The sequence below is a fragment of the Telopea speciosissima genome, chromosome 3 (genome assembly GCF_018873765.1).
Source record: "Telopea speciosissima isolate NSW1024214 ecotype Mountain lineage chromosome 3, Tspe_v1, whole genome shotgun sequence".
NCBI lineage: Eukaryota > Viridiplantae > Streptophyta > Magnoliopsida > Proteales > Proteaceae > Telopea > Telopea speciosissima.
In genome coordinates, this window is record NC_057918.1 from 42253050 (window position 1) to 42275662 (window position 22613).

General features: G+C 39.7%; 1 protein-coding gene across 1 annotated transcript in view; it reads left to right on the plus strand.

Moving 5' to 3' along the window:
* Positions 1–19529, plus strand: part of LOC122655184 (endoribonuclease Dicer homolog 2) — a 168160-nt gene extending 148631 nt beyond the window's left edge. The window contains exons 21-22 of the mRNA XM_043849399.1: positions 10709–10987; positions 19025–19529. Coding sequence (XP_043705334.1) covers positions 10709–10987; positions 19025–19372 — 627 coding nt within the window. The 3' untranslated portion in view covers positions 19373–19529. The remainder of the gene's footprint in view (positions 1–10708; positions 10988–19024) is intronic.
* Positions 19530–22613: the final 3084 nt, after the last annotated feature.

Genomic DNA, 22613 nt, shown 5'->3' on the forward strand with positions numbered 1-22613 from the left:
CTGACAGATGTGAACTTTTTTTTTATCTTGACAATTCAATTCCCATGAAAACTGTAAGGCGCCATGATACTCTCAAACTATTGAGCTAAACAAGTCTTGAGCTTCTTTACATCCTCTTAATCATTTTTAGATAATAGAATGTGTGGGCAATGGGCTAGAGGCCGTATGGTTGGTGCGGTAACTGGTTTTTCAAGGCGGTCTTTTCCTCTAACTTACCTTGGGGCTCCACTTCATTTGGGCCCGCTGAAGATTAGTTTCTTTGATGATTTGATTGGCAAATTGAGAGGCAGGGTGGCAGGGTGGAAGGGTAAGCTGTTATCTTCAGGTGGATGGGTTACTCCAAGATTTGGAGCCCCCAAAGGCGGTTTTTCGACGGATCTATGGTATTCTGGCTGACTTTCTCTGGGGCAATTCAGATTGGGGAAAACGCAGGCACTGGGTGGGTTGGCACAAGGTTTGCAGGCCTCTTGAGGAAGGAGGGTTGGGGATCAGACTGTTGGAGGAGGTTGGCCTCTTGCTGAGACTGAAGGGCCTCTGGAGGGTCATGTTGGATCACTCGCTCTGGAGGGACTTTTTCATGGCAAAGTTGCTGAAAAATTTCCATCTCGCCTTGGCTTTCTCTCATGGGGTGGGCTCCAAATCTTGGAGAAATACTTTGGCTTGCAAGGACACCCTGTTGTACAGGTCTAGGTGGCTCATTGGTGCAGGTAACATTCTCTTCTGGTTGGACGATTGGACTGGTAGGGGGCCTTTGATGGATCATGTAGATAATGCACTCCAGATTGACACATCTCTTCAGGTTATGATGTGCTGGGGATGGATGACGGCTGGGATCAGACTATTCTAGGCCAAATTGACTCTGATGAGGTACGACAAAGTATCCTCCAGGGTGGCTATGCGCTTTCAGGGAAGAAGGACAGGCTGGTTTGGACTCCCTCTAGTGATGGTCGTTTCTCAGTGAAGTCTTTTGGAATGAGATGAGAGGTCGCTCGCCTGAGGTTCACTATTCTAGATGGATTTGGAACCAGACTCTGCCAACAAAAATTGCTTTTTTTACTTGGCAGCTTTTTGATGGCTCAATACCTACGGACGAGTTTGTGATGGAGGTTGGTATTCCCCTGGCTTCAAAGTGCAATTGTTGCAAGAGCCCTAGAAGTGAGTCGACGGATCATTGTCTCGTATCTGGTGGGACTGCTTCTAGGGTTTGGAGCTTTTTCTCAGGGGTTTTTGATGTCCCAGTCATTCTTGCTCATGATGTTAGAAGCCGGATTTTGCTTTGGCATGAGTCGGCTAGTTGCAAAAGTCTCTCTAACTACATCGCTGGGCTCCTGCCCTCTTTGATCGTGTGGGAGCTTTGGAAGGAAAGGTGCAATAGAAGGCATGGGGAAAGGATGAGGTCGACTATGAGTATTATTGGCAGCATAAGGGCTTGGGTGAGGTGCTTGCCGTTGCCCTCCAAGCTTGGAAGAACGATGAGGGGGCAGCAGATTCTAGGTGCCCTTGGGATTGCGGTTCCCTCACCTAAGATAGCTCGGCCTATTCCGGTTTATTGGTGCCCCCCTTTGTGTCGCTGAAACTGAATGTGGATGGTGCATGTAGAGGGAACCCTGGTGAAGGTGGAGGGGGAGGGGTTATAAAGGACAGCGAGGGTGTTGTCTTGGCAGCCTTCGCAAACTTCTATGGCCCCTGCACGAACTCTATTTCTGAGCTGCGCGCTTTGAGGGATGGGTTGAAGTTATGTCAGGATTTGGGCCTTTCTGGGGTGTTGATTAATTCGGACACTGTTTCCACGGTGCGCATGATCAACCTCAAAAGGTGTGGTTTATGGCAGGGATGGTACTGGTTTCAGGAATCTTTAGTGCTGATTGGCTTGGTCAGGCCTTGCATCTCCTTTGCATATAGGGAGAGCAATAGGGTAGTAGACTGGCTGGCAAATCATGCTTGCGATGAAGGGCTCTCCGCCATGTTCCGTCAGGGCGACTTGCCACAGGGAGATTTCCAACGTATCCTGAGGGAAGATAGATCAGGTTTGCCTGTTCTCAGGTAGTAGTCTGCATGTTCTCATGATTCTTTATTCTTTATTCTTTATTAGGTTAGGGGTAAGGCGGCATTCCCCCCCCCCCCGCCGTGTATTCATTTATTCTTTTTGGAACTTACTAAAAGTCTAGGGGCTGCCCCGAGTCCCAGGTAATATTCGGGTTAAAAAAATATATATATATGTATATAGTAGAATGTCATCCACATAAACAATTATAGTTATAATTCTACCATTGCCTTGTCTGGTGCACAGTGTGTGTTTGCTTGACTTTAAGTATACCCATTTCCTTACATGGCATGTCTAAATCTTTCAAACTATGCCTTTGGACACTGTTTAAGACCATTGAGAGCCTTCTTAAGTCGACACACATTGCTTTCAGGCTTCAGCTGTGAAAAAATTTGAGGCCAGAAGGAAGATGAATGTACACTTTCTCTTTCAAGTCCCCCATAAAGAAAGGCATTCTACACATCAAACTGATACAATGGTCAGAACTAGTTTTTTCTGCTGAATACAAGGGCCAGTCTTAATTTTCTGTCAAGGACAAAAGAATTCTTATTGAATTGAGGTTCACTATTAGAGCTTGTTTCCTGAGTGTGAAATCCATACAACTGGCGATAACTTTGAGCCTTTGTCAACTACATACAACTGACTATAACCTTTACCCACCAGCATAATCATATATCTTCCAGTAGTACCATTTGAATGATGTTTAACTGAGAAAACCTATCTGTAGCCTACAGGCATTAATCCTTTTTGGAAGATCAACTCCCAGATACTATTCCTCTGTCGTGCTCTCATCTTCTCATGCATGGGCTCCCTTCCATTTTGGATCAAAATGGCCTCGGTGACTTTCTTATGAATAGAGGTTGATGACAGGGAAACTAAGTGGGCGAAAAAAAAAAAAAAAAACACTTGTAGGAGAGATCAAATAATTGGAAACAAAGTTAGCTATTAGATTAGTACAATACCTTTTCCTTTTCCTAACAGCAATAGGAAGATCTAACTCTGGATGATAAGATGGGATGTTACCTGAATCAGGGGAATGAGGTTTAGGATGAGGATCCGGGTAGGGTTGTTGGTAGGTCTTCTTCTCCTTTCTTCTGTAAAAATCAACTCCTTTTCACCTTATCCTCAGGTTGGGGTAAGGTGGGTTATGTCCCCCCCCTTGTAATTCTTGATCATTTAATTTTGGATTATTAATAAATTGCCAGGGGCCAGCCCAGGCCCCAGATAATATTCGGGATAAAAAAAAAAAAAAACTCCTTTTCACCTTCCCCAATTTTCTCAGGCTCTCCTGCTGTACCTCCACTTGTTTCGGATTCTTTCACGTCTCCCACTATATCCATAGTCTTCCCAACATCAATGATAAAAGGTGAAACAGGTAAAAGTTGGACTTGGACCAGCTCTTCACTCTAACTCTACCCCCTGAAGAGGTGGGCAGCTGTGAAGAAAAGAAAGGCACTAACTCAAAACAAGTAACATCCATGGATACAATTCATTTGCGAGATGGTGGATTCCTGGATGGTAGCATTTGTAACCTTTTCTAGTAGGAGAGTAGCCAAGGAAGATACATTTAAGCGCTATAAGGTCTAGTTTGATACAATCAGATTTACTGACATCAACATAGCACACACATTTTCAACACTTTTAGAGGAATAGGAAAAGCATGGAGATTAGGAAACTAAACTTGGGAAACTAAAATTCCAACAGAAATTTGGAGCCAAAGATTACTAGAGAGCATACGATTCATGAGGTATGTGGCTGCAAGTAAGGCTTCAGACCTAATGGTTTTACGAACATGCATACCAAACAATATACTCCGTGTGATTTCTAATAAATAGCTATTCTTGGTTGGAATCGCTTCCTCTAAAAGGCCCACCTTGTAGGAAAGGGAGGAAACAATATGTATATCATACAGGAGCTCTAACACGGTGGACTATCCAAAGGGGGACACGGGTGGATAAATAATTTCAACACCTGCCCGCTCCCAGGGGGACTCGATACCATTACCCCTGCCTACTCTGATACCATGTTGGAACCGCTTCCTCTAAAAGGCCGACCTTGTTGGAAAGGGAGGAAACAATATGTATATCATACAGGAGCTCTAACACGGTGGACTATCCAAAGGGGGACACGGGTGGATAAATAATTTCAACAATTCTTCCATTCAGCTACCCCATTCTGTTTGATATCGTGTATACTCGAGTCGATGTCAAGTGCACTTTCTTCGCCCCACGTTCAATGTGAAATTTTATGCTTTGGACATCGAATGGAGCCCATTTGACATCAAACTCACAAGATTCACATTAGCACACATGAGAACTAGATATTAAAGAAAACAAAACGATGTAACTGTTTTTTTTTTTTTTTGGTTGTAACATAAAAAGGAAGGATGGCGTTGATGCCAAAGCATCACGTTGTTCACAGAACTATTCTCAATAATTTTACAAACATGTAATTGTGCTTCTTTCAAAAGTGATCGTTTAGGATCAAGAAGATATCTCCCACGCTCCTCACATCTATTGCTAATAGTCCTCCTTGTCACCAAATCCTAAAACAAGCAATGAGATGGGGAAAAAGGTGACTCTAAATTTTTGAACATGAAGAACAAAATCAAGGAATATGGACGAGGTAAAATTTATATTTTCCTTCCCAAAGATGGATGACAAGCAGCCATCCATAGTTGTCAAGGCATCACCTAGACATCCAAGCTCTTTTATGGGTCTGGGACTCCAGACGACGACACACCTTGTCGATACTTCATGAATTTATGTTGATTTATGTTAATTGCTTTATTTTCGATGAATTTGCTTATGTTATATCATATATTTTGTTTATTATATGTTAATTTCCTCATATTAGGTCATTACTAGCATTATTATATCATATTGCATTGATATGGCTTCTATGTTGCATATAAGCATAATGATATAAAATTATTATTGCTATATTACATATATTCATTTATTGCACACCTAGGGTGCCTAAGAAACTCTTAGGGACTCAAAGCAATATGGCATACCAGTCATAGGGTGTGTAGTACCAGAATCAATGACCCAAGAATGACTGAGGTCTACGTGAATGGGCAAATGAAGAGGTAAGTTAGATGGGAAGCTATTCAGCTGAGCCATAACAAAATGGTACAATGTCTTCTCTGGTGAGGGAGCAACCATCTTTATGTGGTCTTCCTCTCCATAGAGGGAGCATTCCCCAAGGAGTCGGTATCAGCGACAATAGTATTTGCTCTTGCTCCCCCTGTCTTGTCACAATGTCACCTAGTGTACCACTAGGAAGTGCATATCTAGGTGGCGAACCATGAAGATCCCAACATGTTTCCCAGGTATGTCTAAATTTTTCACAATTCTCACATTTAAGCTTGTCTTTATCAGCCCCATGGTACCACCTCGGGTTCTCTCTCACAACCCTTCTATGAGGTGGAGATAAGAGCAAATTCTCTAGGCAGAGGGTTAAGGCCATAGACTTAGGCTTTCTTCACTTCATAAATACCCACAAACTTCATCCAAAGATGGAAGGGGCCTTAACCAAGATCTGTACTATAAGTGGCTTATATTCAGAGTTCAAGCCTCCAAGAAGGATCAAGATACGTTCCTTCTTAAAAGTTCTATAAACTCTAGCCTCATCCTCAGGATTGGACAGCTAGAGATTTCTATAATGATCATACTCCTCCCAAATATCAATCACTTTGTTATAGTCTTCTGAGGTTGACATGTTAGCCTGTCTTATAGTGATAATCTTTTGAAGATGATAGACTTTGGCTAAATCACCCACACCAGTTATGTATCCCAATTTCCCATGGTTTCTTAACGATAATTTCTCAGAGAGCCCAATCTAGATAGTTGGTGTTGTCCAACTTGATGATGGACATCTGGGTGTCTGTACTCTTTAGAGAAAGCAAGCTTCGATTTACATTGCTTGTCCACTAGTTGAAGAATCAATTGGTCCACTGACCTTGGACAATGTTCGAACTAAACTGGGGAAGCCGGTTGGATACCATTACTAGGTGGTGAGTTCACACTTTTGCCCAATCTTCTTCCTAATGACAGAGAACTTGATTTCAGTTAACAGGAAACATTCCAAACATGGAGACCACTCAATCAGATGAGCATTTCAAGGTGGAAAGCAATTTTACTACAGCTTTCAAGCTTCATATATCTTAACTCAACAAACAGAACCATCAAACAATCATGATATGACACTTAGAGCATGATAACAACAGATATCATACAAGTGTGACCATAAAACAGCTCAACAGAGTTTGGAGTTACAGTGATAGCCACACGTTAACAGCAGAAACCATAAGTTATTGAAAGGGGATTCTAGGGCGACTCTAGAGGTCCTGGACTCACCTCCAATCAATTCTTGATTAGAGAGAAAAAATACCTTGAACCCAAACCTGCTGGTAGATTTGTTTTGACCTGTTGCTCATTCATTTGGCCTTGCTGCTCCAAACTCCGCCGACTGATCTTCTAGTTGAAATCCTTAAACCTCATTCTAACTTCCTAGATGATTTAGCCTCTTCTGGAACTCTCTACTGCTCCCGCTTTCCAAAGCTTGAGGCAGAGCAGGACCATTGGTCTACTCTCAAACCTGCTCTGATACCAAGTAACAGGTGTATTCTGCTGTGAGGGTGAATCAATGAGAGAAGAGGAGAAAGAGAAGAAAGAGAAACTAGGAAGAAGGAAGAGAAGCTGGAGAAGAGACTAGGGTTCAAGAGGAAGTGTTTGAGAGGATGATTGACCTCTCTCCTCTTTGCATTATTGCTTATGATTGTAAAATTTCATAGATGTAGGGTATATATCCCCACGAGTCCATAATACATGAAATTCCATTAATACCCTTTCAACAAGTATTCCAACAGACCATATCATTGGACTCACACTAAGTGTAGCAGAGATGAGGATGTTGAGATTGATGTGTAGCAAGACTAGGAAGGATAAAGTAAAGAATGACAATATTATAGCTGAGTTAGGAGTAGCCCCTATACATGATAAGCTACAAGAGATTCGTTTGAGGTGGCATGGCCATGTTAAATGAAGGCCTTTGGATGCTCCTGTTCGGAGGAGTGATTTGTAATAGATTGAAGGAACTAGAAGAGCGAGGGCAGATTAAAATAATCGAACGGAAGTGTTGAGGAAATACATGCATAGCTTAGGTCTTGTATCTTGTATGACTTCGAACAGAGCTGACTGGAGAGCAAGGATCCATGTAGCTGACTTAGTTGGGATAAGGCTATGTTGTTGTTGTATTGAACTCACACTCAGGATATCCAAGTTTTATTTCCACTAAGATATGAAGATGTCCTTTCCTAGAAGACCATTGATACATGATGTTGAAATCCTAAATTATGGATGACCATAGAGGAAATTGTAGGAGCATGAAGAGTACCTTTCATACCACAGTGGATGTACAATGGGGTCAACTCATGCTGGGACAGACAGTCTCTTCTTTCTTCCTGCTGCACGTATTTCCACCATTGATACAGATTCTTTCTTTAAAGCTTCAAACATGGATTCCAGAATCCATTTGTATTATGCACGGATATGTTATGGGCATAGTTGTCCAGGTGATCACTATGCACCTTGCAGCATGGTGGCCCGGGACACCCAAGACGACCAGAAAACAAAAAACGCTCAGGAAGCCCAGAAATGGGAAAAAGTGAAAATAAAAGAGGCATAAGTGAAGATATGTTCAGCAGTCACCACCTTGTAATCAAGGTTTTAAAACTTGGTTTCGATTAGGCCCAAAACCAAGATGTGTTAGATCTAGTTTTGAGGTTTCAACCCAATCCAAAGTTAAACGTTGGGTTTTGACCATCAGTTTCATTTTTACCAGGCCCAAAACCGAGACAACTCGGCGATTTTGGTCAGTTTCGACCAAGATTTAGTTCCATGCTTGAAATTACTACCACTAGGAAATGAAAAAGAAGAAACAAAAAGAGAGGAGGAAGAAGAAGAAAATGATTGTTACAACCACTTATCCCAAAACGTTGAGCTGTTAAGTAAGGGCTATAGCAATGTATATTAATACACAACAAAACCTACCCGCACGTGCAGGCCCACACACACATGGCTTTGCACGTGACACCATCATGTGGCACCAAGGGGCACAACACCACCTAATACAAACCCCTCGCACTTATCAGGGTTTGAAAACCCAACCTCCTGGCTCTCATACCATGTTACAACTGCTTATACCAAAAACTCAAGCTATTAAGTAGGGGCTATAACAGTGTATATCAACACACCACAATATTATGGTAGTTACCTGGTGCTATGACACCTATAGTTAGGGCAATATTTTAATGTTTCTATACAGAATTCGGTTCTTAAACATCAACCAGAATTTATGCTTGTCCAATTTTGACAGATCAGATTGGATCCAAATTTTGAATTTTTGTCCGAGTTTCAATCATCGGTCTATTTTCTCTTTAACTTTAGAATTATGGTTTTGCAATCAATTCTTTGCATCGCTCCCATCCACAGTGGCCATCTTCTTTGAGGGTGTACCGCGTACCCAATGCCAAGGTTCTAAAACTCGGTCTCGACCAGGTCGAGTTTTCTGCGATTTCAAGATCTCGCCAAGATAGTGTATTCTTTTTTTTTGTTTCGGTGGGCATATGGCCATAGTTGGCTCCGAAATTTTAAGGTAAGCTTGTTTTAGGCTTAATAAACATATTTAAAGGTTCAAATTGAAGAAAAAAAACCACCCAATTTGGTGTTTTGGATTTGTAGCCTTGGTTGGCACTTGGCAGTAAAGGCCGAACCCTTAATGTAATATTGCCTATTCTACACATTGTTTGAATGATATGAGACATAATTGGCAAGTAAAACAAGTAAATTATGCACATAATATTGAATAATTATTTAAGAAATAGTTAAAGACTTAAAGTTTCTACTACAAACCACAAGAATACAATGAAGTCTTCACAATGCATATTACATCGACACCCAACCTAAGTACAATGAATAATACATAAGTCTTAGACACCTTACTACCCTGGTCTTCCGCGTGTTAAATCCCAAGTTCCAACAATACAATACTATGACTATAGGAGTATTGAGGAGGTCGAGATTCTCGAAATATTCGAGATTTCACAAAAATTTCTCTGAGAGATTCTTGAAATATTCGAAATCTCGTCCGAGATTTTTAAGAGTTGACATTTTGTAGTTTCGTATCATATCTCGTCTCGACTAGCCCAAGTTTACCAAGATTTCTGAGATCTCGGCGAGATTTTGATCTATGCCTAGTGCACGAGGCTCCCACTACTGCAGGGTCTGGGGAGGGGCATATATGTGTGCAGTCTTACCCCCACGTTTTGTGGAGAGGCTATTTCCTTGTTCGGACCTGCAACCACCTGGTGGTTGCATAGAGCAATTTTATCATTGTGCCGACTAGGCCCACTTGAGAAATCACAAATTTCAAGTAGTAGTTAAATCATGAAATACTTACTACTTTTCTTCTGTGTTATGATTCCACTTGCAAAAAAGTCTGATAATAAATGACAAGGCATAATCTTGCAAGCTTATTAAAAATCCATCACCTTGTTTAGACAACTGCCAAACAATATTTGTTTGATACTATTGACATTTGATAAATAATTTCGGACATAAAAAATGGAAGTAATCCAGTCATACTGGGATGGAGAGAGTAGTACGTATCTGATGCATATTGTATTGAGCCCTTTCCTTGAAACAACTCTGGCTACGTTTTGGATCACAGAAGACTTTGGTGAAAGCTCTTGATCTTCACATACGTCCCCCGCTCCTCCTAAAAGACAAGAACTAGAAGCTAGTCGAAAGAGGGGAGATCTAAGATCTTCAAGAGTTGCCTTTAAGTGATAGGGGGTGCCAGTGTCAATACATCTGAGAGAAAGAATACAGATGAGATCGCCAACCCAAAAATCCCCCTGAGCTAACGGCAGACGTAAGAGTGCCTAGAAAGTACGGGAAGAGGGAAAAGACTGCCCCATAGAGCAAAGAATACGCGATTGGGGATCAGATCGTGGTTGTTCGTTCCATGCCTAGCAAGCAAGCCAAACTCGTTGTAGTCTCTGTCCCACCTCTGTCCAGTGTACCAATGTCCGTTCCAATAGGTTCCTTACCTTTCAACCACCTATCTGCTTGAGACTGGTACCACCAGATCGCGGCATGTCCCTTTAGACGAGTAGCAGCAAACTTTACCCTTTTCTAATCTGGCATGTCTTTCCAGTGCATTCTCTGGCTAATATCAGGAAGCTTGTAATGTGGTGGGATTATTAAAAATTAGAGAGAAAGAACACTGCCTGGCTTTGTAGCGTATGCTAGAGCCTCCCTGCGGGAGGAGAGAGAGAGACACACACACACACACAGAGGGAGGCGCTAGTGTATCCTACGCAGCTGGATAGGGATCTCAATCCCTAAAAATTATTAGTTTATTTACTCAACTGACAAACATTATTTCTTTTCTACTATTGAGTGTTGACAATAATATAGGCAAACGAAAATGGAAAAAGGGCCAATGGTAGGTAATGGAAAGAGTATTTCACATCTGCACATCTGCTACATACCTTTGCATTTCCTAATTAATATTTGGAAGCTTTACAAGTTGGCCTCATATGCTTGTATCATGTGACCTTCATTGCCATCTTACAAATATTTCTTCATTGTGCAGCGTTTAGAATTCCTTGGGGACTCAGTGTTAGATTACCTCATCACCAGATACTTTTATAAGGAATATCCCACTATAATCCCAGGACTACTAACGGACCTAAGGTCTGCTACTGTAAACAATGAATGTTATGCACGTGCAGTAGTCAAGGCTGGATTGTACAAACATGTTCTCCATGCATCATCAGTGCTTCATAATCAGATTGCATCTACAGTCAACAATTTTGAGCAATCATCTTTGAGTTCAACTTTTGGCTGGGATTCTGAGACAGATTTTCCAAAGGCAAGATCAATGTGTTTAACTTATTCTTTTATATTATTCTTCAGAATGCATAGGATCACTGCAGATGCATCTCATGGCTATTTGTATTAATTTTCAAATCTCTTCCCTGAGAGTGTTTTTGTTCTATATTCTTCTGTTTCCTACTAGTTTGTGCCAACTGCTGAAGAAACAGATTTGAATTAGGTTAATGCTTGGATGATTAGTTCATCCCAAGCACATTGTATTTATAACTATAATGAAATAGGAAAAATAATTACATAAGCAATGTGGGATTAAACCACATAAGAAACTAACAAATAATGAAGGAAAAAAGTCCAGAATACCCCCACGGTATTCTGGCCCAATATAACTAACATTTTCTTTCTTAGATAGAGAAAGAGTCGTGAATTCTTATATATGGAGAATACTATGTGATTTGTTATAGTTTTCCTCTGCCATAACCAGAATGTGTGCCTGGTATGTAGTGACCAGATTTCTGCTTCCCAATTTGTTATGTGATTCTTGTATTTAAAATTTATACGACTTAAAACTATAACCCTAAGTCAAGACTGATGCTGCAATTAGTTAGTTTCCTTCTTGATTGTTCCAATTGTCTTGCAATATCAGTTTATGACATTGTTGCATCTCATTTTTCTGCATTTGGGATCTATTCATTTAGCTAGTCTCATTTGCAGCTCAAGCTTCCTTCATTGTCAGAAAGTCCATGTTTATGGAGTCAAATATACATACTCATTATATATCTGCTTGTAAATTCTTTGAAATTATTTTTCTTCCTATCAAAAGGAAAAAGTGTCAAATGAACCAAGTGATGAAGGACTTTTATTGGAACCCCATGTAAACCTAGTTGCCTTAACTACTTTCATCCTCTTTAAAGCTTCTTTTACTACAAGCACCCTAATTTTTTGTATATATCTACGACATGTGATATCTTGATGGTTATTGCCACCCTCCAGAACATTATTACTTGGAATGTCATCATTTAATAAGCTGTACAAATAGTTATTCCATCTCTCTTTAATGTCTTCATCCCTTACTAGTACTTTATTATCTTCACTTTTAATGTATCTAACATGGTTGAAATCTCTACTCTTCCTTTCTCTCATTTGAGCTATTTTATAGGTCACTTTTTCCTCTTTCTTTGTGATCTAATTGTTATAAAGATCCTTGTATTTCTTTGCTCTTGCTTTTCCTACAATCTTATTAGCTTCATTTCCAGCAAATTTATACCTTTTTAAATAATCTTCATCCTTAGTCTTTCGCCATGTCTTAAAACTAGATTTCTTACCCTTAATGGCAGCTTGAACCTCATCATCCCACCACCAAGTTTCTCTAGGTGATATTTTCATTTTCCTTAGATTTGCCTAGGACTTCTTTAGCAACTTTCTTGATACAAGTAGTCATCTCGTACCACATCATATTAGTGTCTCCATCAAAACCCCAAATTCTTTGTTTGACCCTAACATCAGTAAATGATTTCAAGTTTTCTTTTTTAAGCTCAACCACCATATCCTAGGGCAAGTAATCTCACCTTTCTTACGATTCGGCATATTTAGATACATATCTATGACCACTGAACTATGTTGTGGGCTCTCCCCTAGTTTAACCTCATAATCCTTGCATAGCAACCTAGCGGTCCTTCTAGTTAGTAAGAAATATATTTGGCAACTATAATACCCACTTTGAATGGTACTAAATATTCTTCTCTCTTTTAAAGTATGTGTTTACTGTGGATAAATCATAAGTCACAACAAAATCTAAAACTAAATCCCCTCATTCTTTTCTTCAAAACTATTTCCTGCATGAACTCTTTTCATCTCCTCTACAATCTCTTCCAACATCACCATTTTGATCTCCCCCTATAATAATCTTTTCTCCTTGACTAATATCTTGCACTAATTCACCATATGTTTCCAAAATCATCTCTTACTATTTTCATCCAAACTTATTTGGAGTACGTAAGCTCTAATTATATTGATAACGTCTTTCTCCGTCACAAGCTTGATGGATATAATCCTGTGAGAGTAGATTATATTTGTAACAAGCTGGGCATGATTAACATATATGCTCCAGCTTGAGGGGGAGTGTTAGAAGTTGTCGGTGAAAGGGGGAGGAAGTCATAAATTAGCTCTAGCTTGTTACAAATATAATCTACTCTCACACTCCCCAAAGACTTTGTAAACAAATCAGCAAGTTGCTCCCCGGTTCGAACATGACGAGGAGAAATAAGCCCTTGTTGCAGCTTTTCACGAACAAAATGACAGTCAATCTCAATGTGTTTCGTTCTCTCATGAAACATAGGATTAGTAGAAATATGAATGGTAGCCTGATTAGCACACCATAATAACATAGGAGAATCATCACCAAACCCAAGTTCTGTCATCAACTGTTTAATCCACATCAGCTCATAAGTGCTATGTGCCATAGCACGATACTGTGACTCTACACTGGACCGAGCTACAACGGTATGTTTCTTGCTCTTCCATAAAACAAGATTTCCTCCAACAAACACACAGTAACCTGAAGTAGATCTTCGATCAACTAGAGACCCTGCCCAGTCAGCATCAGTAAAACCTTCAATTCTCCCATGACCATGATCAGTATATAGAAGACCACACCCTGGAGCTTTCTTGACATAGAGTAAAACCCTTATAACCGCATCCCAATGAGACGTCCAAGGAGAGGACATAAACTGACTCAGTACACTGACAGGAAAGGAGATGTCAGGTCTAGGCATAGTCAAATAGTTGAGTTTCCCTACAAGCCTCCGATACTTCTCTGGATCATCAAGGATATCACCATCATCTTCTATTAGTTTCAAATTAGGATCCATAGGAGTATCCAAAGGTTTAGATCCCAATAACCTTGTCTCAGCCTTTCCGTGATTGAGCTACCTCAATACCCAAGAAATCTTTCAGACGTCCCAGGCCCTTAGTCTGAAATTGATGTCCCAAATGTGTCTTCAATCTCTCAATACCTGAAGAATCATCTCCTGTGATAACAATATCATCTATATAAAGTACCAAAAATATCTTCCCTGCATAAAAATGCCGGAAAAACACCGAATGATCACTCTCAGACCAAGTCAGTCCAATCTCCAACACTACATCTGTAAATCAGCCAAACCACGCCCTTGGCTACTGTTTCAGCCCATACAATGATTTCTTCAGCCTACACACCTTACCAGACTCCCCCTGAGCAACAAAACCAGGAGGTTGCTCCATATACACTTCCTCATGGAGATCACCATGCAAGAATGCATTCTTGACGTCCAACTGAAACAAAGGCCAATGGTGTGTAGCAGCTAAAGAAATGAAAATTCGAACAGAAGCAAGTTTCGCAACAGGAGAAAAGGTATCCAGGTAGTCTATACAGTAGACCTGGGCATATTCCTTAGCAACAAGACAGGCCTTCAACCGAGCAACAGACCCATCAGGATTAACTTTCACCACAAATATCCACCGACGGCCAATGGCAGACTTACCAGAGGGTAAAGAAACAAGGTCCCATGTCTAATTGTCCTTCAGCGCAGATAATTCCTCAGTCATAGCAGCCCTCCACCCAGGGTCAGACAAGGCTTCTGCAACAGACTTAGGAATAGGATGACGTTTAAGAGTAGATAAACAAGCAACAAAAGTAGAGGACAAACTAGTATAGGACACAAAGTTAGAGATAGGATGTTGGGTACAACTCCGAACACCCTTATGAAAAGCCATAGGGACATCGAAATAAAAAATAACAGGAATAGGAGGCGAAGAGGAGGTACCTATTGGAGGATCCAGATCTGGAGGCAAAGAAGACGAGGTAGAGGTAGCTAACCGGGTGCTATATTTGTCATAAACTGGAATGCAAGGTGTCGGCTCATCGGATGAGCGACGGTGGAACACAAAAAATGGCTTAGTAGGAGGTGGAGCTGCTGGCAAAGGATCCTGCAAAAGAGAAGAATACTCAACAACAAAGACGGGCAGATCATCGTCCAAATCTGAAGAAGGCAGCGAAGACTCAACAAACGGAGTGGACTCAAAGAATTTGACATCAGCTGTAACAAAATATTTCTTTAAATCAAAAGAATAGCAACGATAACCCTTTTGAGTTTTAGAATACCCCACAAAAAGACATTTAAGAGCCCTAGGATCCAACTTAGAGCGACTGGGACGATGATCCCTAATAAAACAAACACTCCCAAATACACGAGGGGGTAAAGCAAACAAAGGTTGAGAAGGAAACAACAAAGAATATGGAATACCCCCACACAAAACTAAAGATGGTAGATGGTTAATAAGATAACATGCGGTCAGACTGCATCAGCCCAAAAAATTTTAACCACTTTCATTTCAAACAAAAGAGATCGAGTGACTTCCATTAAATGTCTGTTTTTCCTCTCGGCCACACCATTTTGTTGCGGTGTGTCCGTACAAGAGGACTGATGAATGATGCCGTGTTGAACCACAAATGTAGTAAAAGGAGCAGAAAAGTATTCTTTAGCATTATCACTACGATGAACTTATAATGAAGTATTAAACTGATTCTGAATTTCAAGAACAAAAGCACAAAAAATGGAGAATAACTCAAAACGATTCTTCATTAAATAAATCCAGGTAACTCTAGAATAATCATCAACAAATGTAACAAAGTAACGAAAGCCCAACTGAGAAACAACCGGCCAAGGCCCCCATACATCAAAATGAACTAAAGAAAAAAGGTGGGCAGCCCATTTATTGACTCTTGGGGGATAACTTACACGGTGAAGTTTCCCAAACTAACACGACTCACAATTAAGACTAGACAAAGATTTAAAACGACTATCTAAAATTTTCAAACTCTCTATGGAAGGATGACCCAAACGACAATGAATCTGATGAGGAAGCGCCACACTCGAACACGCCACTGCTGATGTGTCTTCAAGTAGATACAGCCCCCCAGATTCACGGTCTCTACCAATCGTCTTCTTCGACTTGAGATCCTAAAATACACAATAGCCAGGGAAAAAAGTGCCAAAACAATTATGAGCTTTGGTGAATTATTGAACAAACAATAAATTAAATGGAAACATTGGCAAATAAGAAACAAAAGTTAATGACAAAGACAAGGTAGCATGCACAGTGCCTGTACCCCGAACCTGAGCTAAAGACCCATCAGCTAACACAACATTTGAAGAAGACTCACAAAATGAAGAAAAAATATCTGAAACCCCAGTCATATGATCCGAAGCACCTGAATCAATGATCCAAGGACGAGAAGTGGATGAAAGGCATGCAGTAGCATTACCTATCTGAACAAGAGTAGCAGCGGAGAATTGAGATGACTGGGAACTCTGAAACTGAGTAAAGCTCTCATAATCTTCATAAGACATCGTCACAGTCTTACCCTCAGGCTTGGAGGGAGAAGGAACACCCAAATCACTACTAGCCGAGTTGACAAATTGAGGTGGTTTACCATGTAGTTTCCAGCAAAAGCGCTGAATATGGTCAGGCTTACCACAATGATGATAAGTCCTCACCTGTCCTGAAGTCTTTGAAGCACTAGAAGTGGGAGCTTTACTAGTGCCAGTCCCACGACCACGACCACCACCACCACTATTACCTGTCCTACCATTAGAGCCACGGTTTGGTGGAAAAGAAGCAAGAGCAGAATTTTCAGCATTGGTGGGTTCTTTGCTGCTTTCACGGGAAGCACGTAAAACTCGAGAAAAAGTTTCCAAAAGAGTGGTGACCTTATCTCCATCAAGAATCTGAGACCTCACCGACTCAAATTCCCTACGAAGTCCACCCAAAAATACCATAACAGCAAGCTGTTCTCCCTGGTTTTGCATCGCTTGCACATTCGATGAAATTGGAAGGACAGAATTCAGCTCCTCATACAAACATTTGAAGTCAGCAAAATATTGAGTAACATTGAGATTCCTTTGATTCACTTTATAGAAAGCCTGGGAAAGATCATATAAATGTGATAGGTTGTCCTATCCAGAGTACAAGATATTCAAATATTCCCATAATTCCTTAACTATATCAATATGAGTCACCAAGTCTGCAATCTGATTTTCCATTGAATTCAACATCTGGCTAAAATCCATGCATCGACAATATCCCATGATGTATCATCAACGGGTTTCGATTTTGTCAAATGATCCTGTTGATCACGGCCAATCAAAGCCAATCGAACGACCTTCTTCCATTGCTGGAAATTTGATATTCCCTCTAACTTTCGATTAGTAATACGATGAGAAGACAAAAGCTCAGTCACCGTAGTCTTGGTCTCAACCATTCTTACTAATTCAGATAATCTTCAAATCGTAGAGACAGGCAAAGAACAATCGACCAAATCCCGATAAAAAAAAATATCGTGAATACTCCCAATATCGCTGATTTCAAACACTTACTCCATCAATCTTCACGTCCCACAACAACTCATCAAAATCATCCAAAAATAGACTTAGTTCTTCATATAATCATGAACTAGTCTCTAAACAAAAACCAAATACAGCATAGGGTGCTGCACCTCTTCAAACGAAAGACTGAATAGTCTACAACTTGATTGGTTTGTAGAAGACACCTTCAGCCATTGTAAAACCTTGATCAAAAGAAAACAATGGATCTCTGGAAGTCGTGAACCAGTCCCTATCGATCCAGCTCTGATACCATGTAATAAAATTAAATAGAAAGGAGGAGAAAGAGAGGAGAAGAAGAAGTGCTGCAACAAGTAGGGGGTCACAGCCGTATCTCAGCCTGCCCCAAAACATTCATTATAATAAGACTAACAATAGGGTAAACAGTAAAAGACCAAAACACCCCTAAGAGGGAAATCGTGAATTAGCTCTAGCACTAATTCACGACTTCCTCCCCTTTTCACCGACAACTTCTAACAAATCCTATTATGTTACGTGCATATGATGAAGTACCTGACTACGTACATGCATAGGGAGTATGGGTATACATGAGATCCCACCATGCCGTTGGTAGTTGTTATTTTATCTATCTATTTTATGTAATTTTATTTAGTTAAATCCACATATAATGTGTTGTAGTTATTTACGTAGTGATATATATATATATATATATATATATACACACACACACTGGAGCAATAGATAATAAAAAGAGGATTGTATCAAAAAATTACCTCTTAATTTTATCTTGAGAATAGGAGTGCCGGCCTCCCAATTGTGCCATGATGTCCGGCGGCTTCATCTGTGAAGCCCCAAAAGCTCCTATGCCCTATTATCCCTCTCTCTCATCTCTTTCTCTCCCTATTATTTCTCTCTTTTCTTGTTTTATTTTTTTAGATTATCTTGCACGTAACATATTTCCAATTATTTAATATCCAACAACATTATTTTTTAAGTCTTTATCCACTACTATGCCCACAGCCCACCCCACTTCTCTTACTTTTATCTCCAGTATATCAAAGTCTACATTCATCTAAATCCTTAGTTTTTTTTTACCCTTTCAAAAAGTCTCTTGAATACAAGCTATGTTAATTCTTCTTCTCCTTGTAACATCTATCAATTCTATACTCTTCTTGTTAAGGACCCTATGTTTCAAGATGCTAATCTAATCCTACGCCTTTGGACTAGCTTCTTTACCCGCACTCATCCACGGTGTGAAAACCATTGCCTACTTGTCACCACAACCAGGTGCCGAAGCGGTGTGTCGCTTACAGTGGATACACTAGCTAACCCTTGCTTACTATTCACCAGACCTGGGTCAAATTGTAGGATGTCGCTTCCAGGGGACTCCCTATCATAAGGTCAAAAATGTAAGGTTATATGATCCATGCAAGAAGGGTTTGGCTTATGTTTTTTTTGGTGCTGCTGCCTACAGATTAGTATATGCATACCACGCGTTATTTCAGCCCAGGTTGTTTCCAGGTTGGCAGAGGGCCTCAACACAAGCCCAACCAAAATGGGCATTGCTTCTAGCCCAGTCCATTTTGTTAGTCAATTGCATTGGCCACACCTTTTTCCTTGTGCATTTTTAACAACATTTTTTTAATATCTTGTTTTCTGAGTATAACTAAGAGATGTCCACATAATCCGTGCAGGTGCTTGGAGATATTATGGAATCTTTAGCTGGAGCAGTTCTTGTTGATTCTGGATATGATAATAATGTTGTTTGGGAGACTATACGGCCTTTTCTAGAACCTATTGTGACACCAAATACTGTAAAACTACATCCTGTGAGAGAACTGCGTGAGCTATGCCAGAGAAGATCCTATCCAACGGGAAAGTCTGTATCGTGTAAGGAAGGTGTGATTTTTTATACTATTGAAGTTGAAGCAGAAGGTACTATTTATCAACAAACAAAATATGGAGCAAATAAGAAGACTGCAAAGAAACTAGCTGCCAAATCTGTACTGGAGTCCTTGAAGGCAAGTATTCCCGGCCTCTGAAGTGCATAAAAAACTCATTTAAGTCTCAAAAAATCAAGATGGATGGAATTTAGAGCTTTCTCATAAACAGTGAATGAATACAAGTAAAATCTCCTTTCATGCAATTACTCAGCAGTTGCCGATCAGTGTTTCCTGGAAATGGTAGCTACTGTTACCTTATTTTATTTTATTTTTTGTTTGAAGCTCAGCCTCTATTTGTTTCAAGGTAAAAACCATGTAAAAGGATTTAAGTAAAATCCGAAATTTGTTTTTACCTGGAAACAAACAGAGCTGTAAGATTTAAAATATGATACAGGCACATTGTCTGTCCCAAAAGAAAATGCTTCTATGACAATTTTTGTTTGGTTTTCATACTAAATGATGGGAAATTTTCCCTTGTTCAGTTGATTATGTGGTTACATTTACTCTGTCTATCATTTATCTTATGGAATGAAATACAAAACAGGACACAACATTTCTTGATTTCAACTCTGGTTATGCAAAATAAAGCAATCAGAACAGCAGGTCAGGCAATTGAAGAGAAATCAATGAGCCATATTGATGGTTATATCCTAGATGGGTAGAAATCATTTAAAGCAAATGAATCAGGAAAGGCGATAATCTAGTTGTAACAGTCCAAGGAATGCAGTCTAGTAGTTCCACATGATCAGTTGCAGACTAAATATTATGGAAAAGGAATGCTAACCGGTCGCGCAGCGCATCTTGTACCTGTGCCTAGACACAGCTGCACCCAAAATTACCGGCTCACACCTGGTCTTTTCCCCCTTTCCAGAGGATGAGCCGGTCATTTCACACACGATTGTGTCGTGGCACAGGTACACACCGCTCTGTGCAACCGGTTAGCATTCTTTATCCCATATTTTATTTAAAACTTGAGCCGGAATTACTTTTTGTACTTTTAAGTTACTTTTATGCTCTTGGGTAATTGGTGGCTTGGAGGTTGTTTAGAACCGGTTCAAACCCCAATTGGACTGTGCACATGATATTCACTTTTGTTTATCATTATTATATTAAAAATCTAGAATTGTTCTGGAATTAAATAATTATTTAATGATGTTAAAATTACTTGTTTGCCCTTACTTGCTTTAGCGACCCAAATGATGAAAATGTCTTTAGTGCCCTATACGGAATTAAATGAACACTTTAAAGGAATTGATTAAAGTGTCTAATCGTAAGATTACAAGTTGTAGTGACTAAAATGCTCTCAAACCCTAATTTTAGATTATTTATTCTTTCTTGAAATATGAATTAAAGTGTTAGTTGCTTCTGATTACAAACTGTTGTACTGATGTATATGCCCTTGTAACCCTAATTTTGGCATATGCAAAAGTTGGAAAATGTAAATTGATATTTGTTTAATTAATTAATATTTAGTTATTAAACAATGTAATTTGAAAATAAAGGTGGTCAACCTTTGTTTTGCAGCATGGGTTGATCATGGGATTGAATGTATATGATATATGTTTATATCATTCTTTTCTCCCTGTCACTCTCCCCTTTTAATAAATGCACCAACTCTCTTGGCATCCCTAAATGGAGAGGGTTGGTTTTCTCAAGGGGTGTAATTTATTAATTTTATATTTTAAGTTCATGAGATGTAACTTGAGTTCTTGAGATGCAACTTAGATTAAAGTACATGAGATACAATTTGAAGAAGAACATGCAATGAGATTCGAGGTGGAGAATGGCGCATAATGGAGGAGTGCTGTCATAGGATGCCACATCTAGTGGGAGCATTAAAGATGGAGCTACAATGCAATCATTGGAGAATTATTGGTGAATCCTATGACCATTATTTTATGTGGTTACTTTTATGCCTCTACACGGTTGTAGACACTGTATTTTTTACACCGTTGGAGAACGTTTTGGCGATGATCAAGGCTCAGATGACTGGCACAGAAATCGAATGGAAAAAATTATCATTTTACCCCTGATCTATTTGTACCCCCAAAACTTTTCTAAATAGAGCCAAGAATACTAGGACAACCTTATTTAATCATTTTTTACCTGGGTGTGAAGTTTCATACAAATTTAGCACGATATGCCAAAATGGTTGTTTTACCCCTAGTAGTTGTCTCGATATCTGAATCCCCCATTTGGCACAAAACTCATCGGACGGATTATTTGGCTATTTTAACTTCGATCAATGTGGAACACCATAGCAACAAAGGGTATTGATGGAAAAGACACCAATTTTAGTTCATACCTTATAACACTTGTTTGGCTCTAATGCTAGTAACAATAGAAATTTAAAAGCTTTAGACTTGCTCATTCTTCAAATTAAAGTTATGAATACAACTTCAAGCAACTTCAAGCCATAGCCATTACAACACTTAGTAAATACAGAAGCTCACTTCAAGGCACAACCACTAAACTTAAATACATGTTACCTCTCATGAAGGGAAAAAAAAAAAGAAAGAAAAAGTATAGCAACCTCAAACCCAGACAGGGTATAGTGTACTGCCTTCACGGGCATTGGTCAAAAACTACCATTCGCATTCATATAATAACCCAACTCCCATACATCACATTTGAACACAACGGAAGACTAACATAACTTGGAGTTGGATTGAAAACCAGACATTATATAAACATCCATTAGTGACAAAATTAAAAGTTTACATATGTAAATGAGCAAAAAAGAAATAGAAGAAGTGAGGAAGAAGGAAGGGAAGCCAAAGAGAAGCTCTCTTTAATGAGAAAGCTGCGATATTCTTTTAGATAAAAGGGTTTACAAAAGTGGGGGTAAAAAGGTAAAGTAACAACCAAATAAGAATAGAGAGGAGATCTCTCGGGATTAGCGCCAAAAGCCCAACGTTAATCCCGAGAGGGAATATTCACCCTCTCAACACTCCCCCTCAAACTGGAGCTTATATATCAATCATGTCCAGCTTGTTACAAATATAGTCAACCCTCCCACTTCCTAATGACTTAGTAAAAATGTCTACAAGTTGCTCTCCTGTCTTGACATGCTTCACAGAGATTACTACCTGTTGAAGTTTTTCTCGAACAAAGTGACAGTCTACCTCAATGTGTTTGGTCTTTCATGAAACATTGGGTTTGAGGCAATATGTATTGCTACCTGGTTATCAGACCATAGTTGCATTGGTGAACAGTCCTCAAACCCAAGCTCAGTCAACAACATTTTCAGCCAAACCAGTTTAGAAGTTGCATGTGCCATGGCTCGATATTCTGACTCTGCACTTGATCTAGCCACTACACTCTGTTTCATGCTCTTCCA